We start from the raw sequence: 14,905 nt of genomic DNA, 5'->3' as shown, positions 1-14,905 counted from the left end.
CTTGTTCCTCTCTTCAGACTTTCACTAAGTATTATAAATTACCAGTTTGATGTTATTTCAAGGGCCAGGCAGGCTTTGCCAGGGCTATCCTGCATGGATTTGTAAAGGGCTCTTCTGTACCTTCCTCTTGCATGCCTGTACTAAAGAATATTTCAGTAGTGAGATGGAAGGACATAGAACAATTGTGTAAAATCTTACCATAACTGTAAATGGCCTTCTCTTCACTGTTGCAGTATTCATTCCCTCCCTGCTACCCCCTTCAGCCTTGTCCTTGTCTTGCCTTTCTAGCCAAGGGGCTTATCATCTTCTTCTCCTGGATGTGCATGTTTTCCTTGTCCCTGTGGGCATTCGCCTTCTGGGGCATTTTCAGTTCTGTGTGTGTTCATACGTCACGTTTATGCCCTACTCCTTGTGTAGGGAGCATACATATGACGTATGATGTGTATAAGAACTAAAGACTAAGGTATACTGCCCAGACGCTGGGCTTTCCTTGGCAGGAGATCCCTTATGTAAAGCATACTGCAACAGTGAAGAGATGTTTATCTTAGATTTTACACAAGTATACTTTCTTATTGGATGTTGAGACTAAGTCATTGAACACCTGCTTCAGTGTTTGCATTCACTGATTTTCACATTGTAGAATTAAGCTTTGTATTTGGCAGCCCTACTTAAGCTATTGGGCCTGATTCATAAACACTTGCTGTCCAAGTGAATTAGCCTGGTACGAGTCTGTCCTGATTCTGAAAGACTGGTTCTCAATATAAGTAACTTACGTGCTCTCAGAATGAGTGACTTACTTTGGTGTAAGACCTGTCTATAAACAGCCCTGCACTGGTGGCCATATTCTGAAAGATCTGCTCTCGGTCTAAATAACTTAATTCAGTGTAAGGCCTGCCTCTTTAAACAGATCTACACAAGTCTTTTGTAATGTGGCCCATTGTGTATGATGGCATAACCTAATTGGTGTCACTTTCCTCTACTGTTGTGACCCTGGATATGGCCTAGCCACCATGGTTCGTCCCAACTTTTGTATAATGAACAGATACAGGTCTGCCCAGGGGATTGGGCCCACATTTTCCCTTGCAGCAAAAAGCTTCTTCCTTCTAGGAATTTGCTCACCATACTTCCTGAAAACCAGTTTAATCATCAGAGTCTACCAGAAGTCAGTCAGTTTGGCATAGAGACAGTGTGGGGATTACCTTATCCTTTTTTTCAGATCCAGCTTCACCTCCCTGTGAAAACACAGCTCTTACATTACACTAATTATTGATATAGACTAAGGGTCATCTGTGTACTTGAGTCTCCACTCTCACTCCTCCAGAGAGTATCATGGTGGCTTCACATTTCTCCCTTCCAGCCCCACTGATGGTCTAAGTTAGATTCAGTCTGCAGACTTATAAGCCTAGACAATAACTAGAGGTCCGAATCAAATCCTTTACCTTGTATCTGTGAGGTAAAGACCTTAACCATTACCCTCCCCTTAACCATGTCGCCAGTTTTGCAGTCGGCTCCTCTGTCTCTGTGTCTGGGGAGGTTAAGTTTATTTATTCATTCTGTCATGCAAGGTAAATATATGGACATGATTGGTATTGTGGTGTGATAATATATATTTATTATTTATTTATTCCAGTTTGATGACCGGGGAGGTCCACTGGGCTTGGGGGGGCCCATTTTCAGTGGAGGCCCGGGGAGAAAAGCTCCACAACACAAAGTTTACTTACATGAATAGTTTCAAAGACAGTTTGCATTACAAACAACAGGTTGCATTCAAAAAAAGAAAAAAACAAACAATTACAGTTTTGTTCAGGAGAAAAAGACAGACATATAGCATGATAGCTAGATTTTACTGTTTAGTTACATATACAATCTACATGTGAGAGCGAGGTTAGGTTAGGTATAACAATTTAACTTGCAAGTTAATCTGTATTACTTGTTTCCCAGGAACATGCTGTTAATTTGGAAAAATACATTGCAGAAGAGTTTGCAAAACTGCACCAATTTCTCCATGACAAGGAACAAAAACTCATTCAACAACTTAACAGCAAAGCATCAGAAATTCTGAAAGAGATGGAAGAAAATCTTGAGTGCATTAAAACTGGTGTTACAGAAATCCACTCAGCAGTGCCTGATACTAACTTGGAAATAAAAAAAGAAGTAGACATTCTGGAAGAGAGAAATGACACAGACTATCTGACAACCACTGAGGAATCAGTGTCAGGTGATACATCAGAACATGGAAAACACAACACTAATGGAGTTCTATCAGTAAGTCCACTTTTAATTTTTTTTATTGCATGCCTTTCATTTTGGAAAGTGAAACCTTGTGTTTGCAGCTGACATAAGAAACATTTCAGTTTATGAAGTACCAGCAGTTTAAATTATATACAGTAATGTGCTTATTTTTTTATTTACTTTTGTTGTTTTTTTTTCTTTATTTGTTCTGTTCATTTGCCTAAAACTGATCAATGGCTTTACATCAAGGCAAACCTTGTCAACTCCCAACATGTTGAAATAAACGTACTTAGAACTGAGGTGCTAGAAAATAAAATGTCAAAACAAATTCATTCCGTACCGAAAAAACATTAAATACCTCAACCTGTAGTAACTTTGAGATCTCTGGATGTCAGGTTAGGGTGACGCTTCCTTACTTGCATGCCTCATTGATCTCATTGTTAAAATTAATTATACATTTGATGACTTTTGACTGGAAGACTATTTATTTAATATAAATCCATCTCTCCATTAAAAACTCTGATGTGTAATTTAAGCTGTCTCTTTTATGTACACAATTTCTGACTGGTGGCCGAAAATAGTGTAGCATAGCAGTTGTACACATACAATTTCTTTACTTATTGCAGGACCCTTTTTATCAAGGGTTTGCTGCAAAGGATCATCAGGTAATAGGAAATACAAGGCAATTGGCTCTTGTGACCATTTACACCTACCAGTAACCACCCTCATACTGAACCTACTTTGTCAAGGAGCGCCAGGCCAGTCAGACCAGGGTTGAAGTTGTGAATACCTGGGCAAACTTCTGGTTCTTGGTTTAAGGCAGATAATGTATTACACTGCTTAATTTACAGTGGAAGTCAATTCCAGAGATGGGAAAGGTGATGTGTAATGAAACTCTCTCTCTCTACATTGGTTTATTTACTTGTTGGTGGAGAGTTAGATCCCTTGTGGACTATTCCGTTCATGGGGATTCAAAAAGTCAAGGACCACCAAGTTCCTAATGGCTTGAAAGGCAAGGCACAAGTCTCTCCTCAGAAGTCTGTAAGATACTGAATAAAGGGATAGTGCTTCCAGTCTTTTCTGGTAGCTTAGGGTTATTAACAGGTGTCCTCCTTAGTTTTTGGAGCCTCTGGGGTCTTACTAGTTGTTAGATAACTCTAGTAGGGTACATTCCAGAAAGGAGATTGTATTCAATGATTGGCATAATCAGTGCTGAATATAATGAGGAAAGTGACCTGTTTGTATCTGGAAGGTATCCCCTTGTCGATCAGCTGTGCTAAGTAGAAATGCTTCCTTATTTCTGTTTTTACATGATAATCAAAGGAGAAGGGGTTGTTAACAGAAGTGCCAAGATCTAAATGTACATTCTCATTTTAAAGCTGGATGTTGATGCCATATACTGGAAGGAGGAAATATTTACCAAACAGAATTATTTTACGCTTGTTAGGATTTCATTTATGCCCATTACTAGCACATCAGCATTCTTTTCACATGGCTTTGTGTATCAAATGGTCACTTGACAATGACTCCCAGTTTCCAGTCATCTACAAACCTGTTTAGCCAGAGGTCTTGGTTGATAGTCTGGAAATCAGAAAAGTAGGTACTAAACAAAAGATGTCCCAACACAGAACACCATTGGTTACCTTCATGCTGTTTGGCTGAAGGACAGAACCCATACACTGCAGGTAGCAGGTGCTTCATCAGTTTGCTATCCATCTTTCCAAATAGTATTCTCAATGCATTATAAAAAGATCCCTATCTATCATTATAGTTTGAGTTGCTCCACAAGTGCTTGCATGGTACTGCTTATTAAACAGCAATGTATATTATCAAGTACCATGCAGGAAGTATTTTAGCCTTTGAGAGTACCTTTAGTATGTGAACCTTGGTGGTGGTGATGGGGGAGGGCTGAGGGATTCCGGGATAAGGAGGTCTGAGTCATCATTTCCACAGTGAAGTTGGAGCTCAGTTTGTTAGCTAGTATATTTGCAATGTTGACTGAGTCAGAGTTAGTGTTGCCATCTTGAATAAGTTCTGAACAGTGTTTGGTATTATTTCTTACTTTCCTAACACATAACTAAAGAAAGATTTGTTGTTGTCCTCAAGTTCATGGACTGCCTTAATAGTCCTATTATTTTGTATGTTGTAGTCCGTTTTCTAATGTCATCCTTGATTTGAGGGTTTTTGGATCTGATTTATATTTTAAGGAATTTTTTTCTTTTGTTGCAAAGTTTTACTCTGTTGGACCACTGTAGTGGTTTTATTTTAAACATTCTGTTATACTTAGATCTGAAGCCATATGTCAGTTGTATACATTTATGTAAGTGTGCATTGAAGTCTTTTGTTTAGCTTCCTGCTGAGTAGGAGTCTGACATTAAACTAGAATAAGTGAATCTTCAAACTTTATCACAGAGTTTGGGAAGATTTGTACATTTCTAATCACTGAATTCTGAGATATTGTCATGTTTAGAGGTTTCAGTCCTTAAGGTGACTAGTGAATGAACAGACTTAACCAGGGAAGGAAATACAAAGGAATAGTGCATAAAAAAGCTATATTTGTAAGGACCAAGTCGAGAATATTAGGCCCTCTAGTATGCTTCATAATCTGTTCCGGGGAGCTTTTGTTTATGAAACCAAGAACTTTTGGATGTATCCTACATTTGAGGTATAGTTTTGTGGGTAGTTAGTCTTTTAAAATAATTAAGTTTTTGTTTATCGGTAGTTCAATGATTAGATTTAAGAACCTTACATGATTATTAGGAGACACAGAGGGAGTCCTGTAGCAGACAGGTGTGTTTATGGGTCCCTGGAAATTTATCTAGAGGTGATGTGGTCCCTAACAAATATATAGATGCCATCACATTTGCCACAGAGTGCGAAGAGGTAATAGATTCAAAACCTAGCTATGGACAAAGAGCTTTCTTAACATTTAAGAAAATTTCAGTAATTGCACAAACACGGAGGTGCTTCAAAGGTAGGAGGCCCTAAATGTTGGGCAACCTGTTGTTGAGACCTCTGGCATTGAGCAGAGCCACCTTAATGTGATCCTGTTTTGGATTTGATATGGTTGGACAACCTGTTGTTGAGACCTCTGGCATTGAGCAAAGCCACCTTAATGTGATCCTGTTTTGGATTTGATATGTTAGTTATGTTGGTATGGCCATCAGCTGAACTCTGTCTAAAAAAGGCACTATGGCTAAAGGAAAGCTTTAGCCAGTATGTTGAAGGCTTGGAACAAGAGCAGCAGGCTGTCCATGGCAGAGCATGTAGGACTGTCTAGAATCTCATCTCATGTTGACACTTATTGGATCTGGTACCAAATATTTAGCCAATTGTTGATGCTACTTATCTTGTCTTTGTACATAGTCATCATTCTTGGGAAGGAAGGAAGGATCCCTCTCAGGATCAGAATCTTCCCTACATTTGTGATTTGCATGGAGTGTTCTGACATGCTTCTCTGCATATACCCCAGAGTTTTTCATGCCAAGTCATTCACTCCCACATAGTCATATTTGCCAGCTGAAAGTACGTTAAGGTCTCCTGACATGTCAGAGATCTTCATATCTGAAAGACAGTTCTATCACCCTTTATCCAGAGAGGACAGATGGTGTTTTGAGTGTAGAGTCATCAATCAATAAAACATTTTTATTTGTAGAGTAGTCTGGTGTACTGGATTTTAAATTATTTAAATCCTGGTGACTCTTTGTTGGAAGTATGTCAGAAGGTGATGTTATGTTATATTTTCACTGAGACTTAGTCTTCATGGATCTGGAGGCTTTGGCAATAACTTTACAGCCACAGTGTAAGACATTATACAGTGGGTTAGTGTAGACTGTTCTGGAATGTGTGATACCCACTGTCTGTGTCATTTTGTGGGACTGAGGACTCCTTGTAAATTAAATGCTTGCATCTCTCAAAAACATAATGTCTTAGTACGTACTAAGTAAAGCTCATTATCTGTGAGCAGCAAGCAGTTACCATACTGCTTAAGGATACCCAGTGCTGTGAGACTTGAAACAGAAGGAAGACCTGCTGTCTGAACTTCTATATTAGTCCAGTGGTTTGCAAAATTTGTTTGAAATACAGAGTATTGTATTCAGTTAAATGAGATGGTTACTAGAGTTTACTGTGCAGAAAACTTGTTTTGTGCTAAGTAAGCCGAGAAGTAGATAATCGTATCCTATAAATCCCAAATTTACCACTTCTTTCAGAAGGAAATCAGTTTGGGGGTCAATTTTAATGAAGATTTTGATCAAAATATTAAGTAACTGTAAAAGAGAAAGTATGTAAAATTACTCCATCTAAAGAATTTCGACCACTGAACAATTGATAACAGTTGCCGTATGTACCATCATTCTGCCAAAAAACAAGTGTTACTAACCTAAGAATGCACACCATTAATGCACATTTTTTTAAACAAAATGCTATGGATATATTAATAGTGATATCCCCTCTCCTGCTATTTCCAGTCATAACAAAAAGGGAGACCAGCACCTGTTGGCCTGCACATACTGTTGCTTTAGACAAGCAGTAATTATGACATGCCAATTTCTGTGTTGGGGATGCCACCAGAGAATTGCTTAATCTGAAAATAATCTCTAAAAGAATAAGTGATACTTGTCTAATCCAATCTAATGTTGTTTTTCTTTCGGCTTTTCCCGGTTAGGGGTCGCCACAGCAGAACTACGGTCCGCTAATGATTGGCAGTAGATTTTTTACGGGTGCCGAGGTGCCAGCTTGACACCCAACCTTCAATGAAGGCACGCCCATTTACGCATGTCTTTCGAAGGCCACTCGATCACGGGGAGGACATATAGACTCCACACAGAAGGCGCTCCAGCTGAGACTCGAACAGGAGAACCTCTTGCTGTGAGGCAACAATTCTACTGCTGCACCACCGCGGCTTGTGTCTAATCCAGTCTAATAGTCTTGGGAAAACATATTGAAGGAGGTGTGCTTAACCCAGTAGCAGAAATGTTATGCCTTTCAGAGGTTTGAGTTGAGCTCTAGGTGCATCCATAATGTTTTTTTTTCCATTTAACCCAAAATATTTGTGTAACCGAGCAGGACAGTTGCCTGCTTGCATATGGGTTATTTGGTTATGAACAGTGCTAGCACAGGTCAGATTTTGTTATTTTAACCTACAGAAGGGGTTTTGACATTTATTAAATAATATGAAACGAGTGCCATCAAAGGAGTATGTAATTATTTTCACCGAGCTGTCATAGCATCATAAAATGTAATTATTCCTTTTTTGAGTGAAAGCGTCTGGTGAAACAAAATAATTTATACATTTTTGACGGTTGGGGCAGACCTATTTGTATATTTGTGTAACCAGTGCCTTTTGGTGGTCTTATGTGAGTAGAGGAATTTGATGAAGCGCATGTTTGAAAAAGGTGGAGTTTACCTGTAAGAACTGCTTTAATAGTACAGCAGATCAGGGTTCAGAATTATTTTCAAACAATGACAAGCTTTAAGCTTACAAGACCCTACTTAATGCAGATCTGTGCAGAAACATTTCCTGAGATTGCCATCTAATCTGAAAGGCTAGGCTGTTGTCTGTCTGGACATCTTCAGAGTTCCATGTTCTCCCTAACTTGCCTTATCCTTTCTGGGCTTGTGACTACCTCAAGTCTTTATCAAGATCTTACTGTCATTTCTGACAGATTTCATACCATGTGGGGATGCATTTTTTATCTTGAATATTCCTGTGTGAGAGATGTCTACATCTGCATACAGGTCAGCTTGTGGTGCGGTGCCTCCTTAATAAGAATGCCACGATGGAAACTGAGGAAAATTAGCACTGCTTTGTCGGCAGTGTACAATTTCCTCTTGTTCACCATGGGGGTTGTACATTGTATGTAAAACCCACTGCAACATTTTGGCTGTTGAAACAACCCTGTGAATGGAAGCTGGAGTAAAAAAGGGAGCAACATCTTAAGTGGACTAAATTAAAAATTGTGGGAATAGTTCTTTCTATGGGCTAACTTAATTAAAATTACAGGAATAGTTCTTTCCATCAAATTAAGTTGCACTGGTCACTATGCAAGGGTGCCAGGAAGAAACTTAGCAGTATCCTCTTCATTGTCATTAGTAGTGTGCCCAGATATTTGGGTCAGTTAAACCTTATTGTTGATAATTTTCTTCTCTAATACAGGCCTTGTTGAGCAGGAAGATGCCCAGTATCTCAACTGATGTCATAGCAGAGTGTTGTAGAACCAAGCATAATGCTGAAAAAAAAACTTGTCTTTCAGCTCAGTGTCTAACAGACAATACATTTATCTTCAAACCACCTGGGTGTACATATATGGTTGTGGTCAGTGAGGATTTTCTTTTAGCTGTACCACTAAAATCATCGCTGCTAATGTAAAGAACACAGAAGAGAGTGGGCATCCACGATAGGTCCTCTGCTTTAGTTAAAACAGAGAGCAAATATAACAGATCATGCATACATGGGCTGTGGAGAGGCACATACTAATTTACATGTAATGGCAAACTGCCCTTAAATATGGAATTAGCATCACTCAGGTAAATTGTCAGTAAATTGAAGAGAAGTATTTGTGCAAGTCCAGAAGCATAGTAGCATATGGTGTTTGTTGTGAGTTATCCACTTGTGTACAATTCACATATATGTACTGGACGTTACATGACTCTTGCAGTATTTCAGAGATCTTCCTTGCACAGGACATACATTTATAGCTGTGTGACCCACAAACCTTTTCACTATGCATTGGCAAAACTTTGATCTCATTTGGATGAAAGGAAATAAAGCTATAGGTATGAGTTTTGTGGCACGTTTGCCCAACTTGGGAAATAAAATTGTCTTAGATACTTGCGCTACTAATAGTCTGTTGTAAGATAGTGTATACCAACTTTGTAACAACTGGAATCCAACCATTCTTAAATGCCATATTGCATGTAATATCCCATTATCTGCAGTCACATGGACTGTCCTATGACATTCAATTGTCATCAGTCACATGTAATATTGTGTGGTACTCCATTATTGGCAGTCACATGTAATATCCCATGATACTCCATTAGCATCAGTCATGTAATGTCCTGTGATACTGTTTTATCGTTCATTTGTAATATCCTGTGCTGTTCTGTTATCATCACAGTGATTTGTTACATGATCAGTGACATGGACTGTCCTGTGTTACTTGTGTCATCAGTTATATGCAATATGCCGCGATACTCCATTGTTTACTATCTTGTGAAATGTCCTGTGATACCCAATTACCATATATCACATATAATATCCTATTTATTCCATTATCATCAGCCATGTGTAATGTCCTGTGATACTCCGTTATTATCTGGTACATGTAACACCATGCAGTATGCCTATCATCGGTCATATTTACTATCCTGTGATATTCCCTTAACATTGGTAATGCAAACTAATGGTCCTTGTGGATAGGAGAAATGTAATTACCTCAGAATGTACTTGTTTATCCCATCATTCCATGTTTGAAATTCAGTGCACATGTAAATGGCTGCATAGATGCGTCTGTCCCTCCAAAGAAAATGTAAGAATAAACCTAAATGGTAGAAACCAGATATAAACAGGTTGCATAATAAAAGAAAAAAGTTAATTGCATGAAAAAATAAGTTTAACACTCAATGCTAAAAATACTCCCACTAAACTTTACAGAGTGGATACCAATCAAATCAACAAAAGTTATGTATGAGGAAAATATAGCTACCCAGGTGAAGGATAACCACAAAGCTTTCTCTAACAGTGTTAGAAACCTCAGAACCAATTCCCAGCACTGCAGAAAGCTATCTTTAAATGACATCACATACCGAGGCTCAGAGGACATGGCCAGTATACAAGAGGACACATTTAGCTCAAACTTAACTTACTCTCCCCTCCTATATTCCAAGATCACATACTGACATCTATACCCCTTCCAAAAATACCCCCAAAACAAGTCCTCAAAGTACTATCCAAAGCCATGAGCCCATTTCATTGGGGTCAGATAACATACTGGGATGCCTGTATAGTCCTATAGGTTCATAGGTAAATATTAAGCTCACTGCCCTTAAGGGCACTTTTAAGCCTAGCCAACAAGCCCAGACCAGAATCAACACCTGCACTTTGTGTCTCTGAGGTGGCAACCTTGGCCATTATGCCAAACTCCCTTCCCCAAGTGCATGCTTGACTGAAGGAGGGTAAGTATAACAGCTTTCTGCACTAACCTATTAGCAGGAAAGAGCATGGCAGTAGATTTTTATTAATAACATAACCTCCTCTTCTCTGCAGTTACAAAGAGGGACAACAATGCAGATACCCTACTGGGGGCTATTCAATATCAGCCTTCAAAGAAACTTTGTGCCCGAAGAATGGAGAGCAGCAACTGTCATTCCCTTGCACAGAGGTGGATAGTCAATAGATCCAGGTAATTATAGACCCATAAACCTGATCAAACTCATCTCTAAGGTTGTGGAAAGGATTGTTATAGAATTAATAAGTAAAGACATCAACCCAAACCAGTCCAGGTATATCAGAAGCAGATCCTGTCAACTTAATCTGGTCATTTTCTTTTGGAGTAAGAGGTTTTGCTTTTAGTATGCATATTCTGAAGGACATGAAGTCTGAAACTCAAATGCCTATAATTATTTAGTGACTTCAATCCTCAACACTGTGCCAGAAAACCACAAATTTTATGAGGAACAGAACAAAAATATTAGTCACAGAGCTGGACATTTTGTTAAAATCTGGGTTGTTGAGAGGTATACCTGTAGGTCTTCAAGCCAACTAATTCATGACATGATAGTCTGTTTGGTTTTTACTTGAGAAGCTAACTTTATGCTAGTATACATGTATAAACACAATGTGGTCTTGTTTGTAACTGGAAAGAAAAGGAGGTCACATTCATTCACATTCATTCATAAAAATCTACTGGCATGCTTTTTCCTGCTTCTGGTTTTGTTTCTTACATTTGCAGAGCATTTGTGCAGGTGCTGTAATGGTAAATGTACAGTAAAGGAACATGAACATTTCAAAATGTGCATGCTGCTGATTGGACAAACTAATCAACAAGCTTGTAAGTTGAACGTTCCCCACAGGAGGTAGTTCAGTAAGGTTACTATCTCCGTGACACTACTGATCAAATTTAAGAAGTAAAAAATTCCATCCATTCACATCCACATCCATACCCCTTTTTCCACATGGGGTCATGGTGTTACTTCAGCAGTGACAGTCCTCTAGTGCCAAGGTTTACACTGCTGCATGGCTAGCAGTGCTGGTGTAGTTCACCCACACCACACCACACACACACACACACACACACACACACACACACACACACACACACACACACACACACATCTGTGGCCAATTTAGAGTATGCATTCCACCTACTGCATGTCTTTGGAATATGGGTAGAAACAGGAGCACCCACAGGAAACCCACAAGAACACAGGGAGGACATGCAGACTCCCATGCAATGTATTAAAAAAAACTACCAGATAATCGGAGAGCAAGACAGAGGACAACAAAAATTACAAATGATATGGAAGACTTCCAGGTCTTCATAAGAACAACATGTAATATATGATAAAAAGCAGTTAAGCACCTTCATCCTTTGTAAATGAACCATGGACTTTCTCAAAACTGCTATTTAATGAGTTTTCACACATTTAGACTCATCTATAACCATATGACAATTCACCCCACAATGATAATGTTTGTAATGTCTGACATCATTTTAAAAATAAAACTTGTGTCAAATAAACCAAATGCACCATAAAAGTTATTATTGTATAAACACTGTAAATAGTTATGCTTGATTATTATGTAAGGCACTACAGAAATGTGCGAAAATTCATTAAATGACAGTTTTGAGAAGCTGCAAAGTTCACTTACAAAGGATGAAAATTTTTAACTGTTTTTATTGTGTATAAAGTGTTGCTGTTGTAAAAAATTGGAGGTCTTCTGTTTCACATTTAAAAAAAAAGCTCACAATTTCAGTGCCAGGAGCACCCCTACAGGTAGCTGCATGGCATATCCTGCAACCTGATTAAAACTAACTAACTAAAACAGCCTTTTTCCATTATTTAGTGACTGTATTCCTCAACCCAGCCACTGGGGGTGCACAAGCCAGTGCATTTCTTTGTGCCGGTCCCAAGCCCGGATAAATGGCGAGGGTTGTGTCAGGAAGGGCATCTGGTGTAAAACTTTGCCAAATCATTCATGCGGACAGCAGAGGCCTGGGTTAACGACCGCCACCAGTACTGTTAGCCAACAGGGTGCTGGTGGAAATTTGGCTACTGTTGGCCGAAGGAGGAAGAGGAGAAGGGAAGGCATTGCCGAAGGCAGGAAGAGAGGAGAAAGGCTAGGACTGTGGTAGTGAGGGTCGGAACTTTGAATGTTGGCAGTATGACTGGTATAGGGAGAGAGTTAGCCGATATGGACAGAAGGAAGGTTGGTATATTGTGTGTGCAAGAGACCAGATGGAAGGGGAGTAAGGCTAGGTGTATCGGGGGTGGGTTCAAATTGTTTTATCATGGTGTGGATGGGAGGAGAAATGGCGTAGTGGTTATCCTGAAGGAACAGTATGCTAACAGTGTTTTGGAGGTGAAAAGAATGTCAGATAGAGTGATGTTTATGAAGCTGGAAATTGATGGTGTAATGATGAATGCTTGTAAGTGCATATGCTCCACAAGTTGGGTGTGCGATGGATGAGAAAGAAAAATTTTGGAGCGAGTTGGATGAAGTGGTGATGACTGTACCCAAGGATGAGAGAGTGGTGATTGGAGTAGATTTCAATGGGCATGTTGGTGAAGGGAACAGAGGGGATGAGGAAGTGATGGGTAGGTATGGTGTTAAACAAAGGAATGCAGAAGGTCAGATGGTAGTGGATTTTGTGAAAAGGATGGTCATGGCTGTGATGAATACGTATTTTAACAAGAGGGAAGAGCATAGGGTGACATACAAGAGTGGAGAAAGATGCACACAGGTGGATTACATCTTAGGAGGGCCAGTTTGAAGGAAATTGGAGACTGTAAAGTGGTGACTGGGGAAAGTGTAGTTAGACAGCATAGGATGGTGGTTTGTAGGATGACATTGGTAATCAAGAGGAGGAGGAGTGTAAGGGCAGCACCAAGGATCAAATGGTGGAAATTGAAAAAGGTTAATTGTGAGGTGGAGTTCAGGGAAGAGTTAAGACAGGCACTGGGTGGCAGTGAAGAGTTACGAAATAGCTGGGTAACTACAGCAGAGCTAGTAAGGGTAACGGCTAGAAAAGTGCTTGGTATGACATCTGGACAGAGGAAGGACGACAAGGAGACATGGAGGTGGAATAAGGAAGTACAGGAGAGTATACAGAGAAAGAGGTTGGCAAAGAAGAAGTAGGATTGTCAGAGAGATGAAGAAAGTAGACAGGAGTATAAGGAGATGAGGTACATGGCAAGGAGAGAGGTGGCGAAGGCTAAGGCATATGAAGAGTTGTATGAAAGGTTGGACACTACAGAGGGAGAAAAGGACCTGTAACAATTGGCTAGACAGAGGGACTGAGCTAGGAAAGATGTGCAGCAGGTAAAGGTGATAAAGGATAATGAGGGAAACATACTCACAAGCGAGGAGAGTGTGTTGAGGAGATGGAAAGAGTACTTTGATGGATTGATGAATGAATAGAATGAGAGGGAGAGAAGGTTGGATGATGTGGGGATAGTGAATCATGAAGTGCAATGGATTAGCAAGGAGGAAGTAAGGATAGCTATGAAGAGGATGAAGACTGGAAAGGCTGTTGGTCCATATGACATACTTGTGGAAGCATGGAGGTGTTTAGGTGAAATGGTAGAGGAGTTTCTAACCAGATTGTTTAATTAAATATTGGAAAGTGAGAGGATGCCTGAGGAATGGAGAAAGTGTTTTGGTACCGATTTGTTTAAGAATAAGGGTGATGTGCAGAGCTGTAGTAACTACAGAGGGATTAAATTTATCAGTCACAGCATGAACTTATGGGAAGGAGTAGTGGAAGCTAGGTTAAGAAGGGATGTGATGATTAGTGATCAGCAGTATGGTTTCATGCCGGGAAAAAGCACTACAGATGCGATGTTTGCTCTGAGATTGTTGATGGAGAAGTACAGAGAAGGTCAGGAGGAGTTGCATTGTGTTTTTGTAGACTTGGTGAAAGCATATGACAGGGTGCCTAGAGAGGAGTTGTGGTATTGTATGAGGAAGCCAAGAGTGTCAGAGAAGTATAAGTGGTAAGGATATGTATGAGTGTAGTGTGACAGTGGTGAGGTCTGCGGTGGGAGTGATGGATGCTTTTAAGGTGGAGATGGGTTTACATCAAGGATCAGCTCTGAGCCCTTTCTTATTTGCAATGATGAAGGACAGGTTGACTGACGAGATCAGACAGGAGTCCCCATGGACTATAATGTTTGCAGATGACATTGCTATCTGTAGTGAGAGTAGGGAACAGGTGGAGGAGACCCTGGAGAGATGGAGATGTGCTCTAGAGAGAAGAGGAATGAAGGTCAGCAGGACTAATACAGAATATGTGTGTGTGAATGTGAGGGAGGATAGAGGAATGGTGAGGATGCAAGGAGTAGACGTGGCGAATGTGGATGAGTTTTAATACTTTGGATCAATAGTTCAGAGTAATGGTGAGTGTGGAAGAGAGGTGAAGAAGAAAGTACAGGCAGGATGGAGTGGGTG

At 39.9% G+C, this 14,905-nt stretch overlaps 1 protein-coding gene across 2 annotated transcripts in view; it reads left to right on the top strand.

Annotated features, from left to right (window-relative positions):
- The window catches only part of LOC122813916, a 230,048-nt gene that overhangs the window by 207,581 nt on the left and 7,562 nt on the right, over positions 1-14,905 (top strand). For both annotated transcript variants that reach the window (XM_044086461.1, XM_044086460.1), the window contains one exon: positions 1,942-2,265. In XM_044086461.1, coding sequence (XP_043942396.1) covers positions 1,942-2,265 — 324 coding nt within the window. The remainder of the gene's footprint in view (positions 1-1,941; positions 2,266-14,905) is intronic.

This window comes from Protopterus annectens, chromosome 10.part0, assembly GCF_019279795.1.
Source record: "Protopterus annectens isolate FY-2018-M chromosome 10.part0, PAN1.0, whole genome shotgun sequence".
In the NCBI taxonomy this organism is placed as follows: domain Eukaryota; kingdom Metazoa; phylum Chordata; order Ceratodontiformes; family Protopteridae; genus Protopterus; species Protopterus annectens.
The sequence above is the reverse complement of the archived record's forward strand: the minus strand, read 5'-3'. Positions and strand labels throughout refer to the sequence as shown.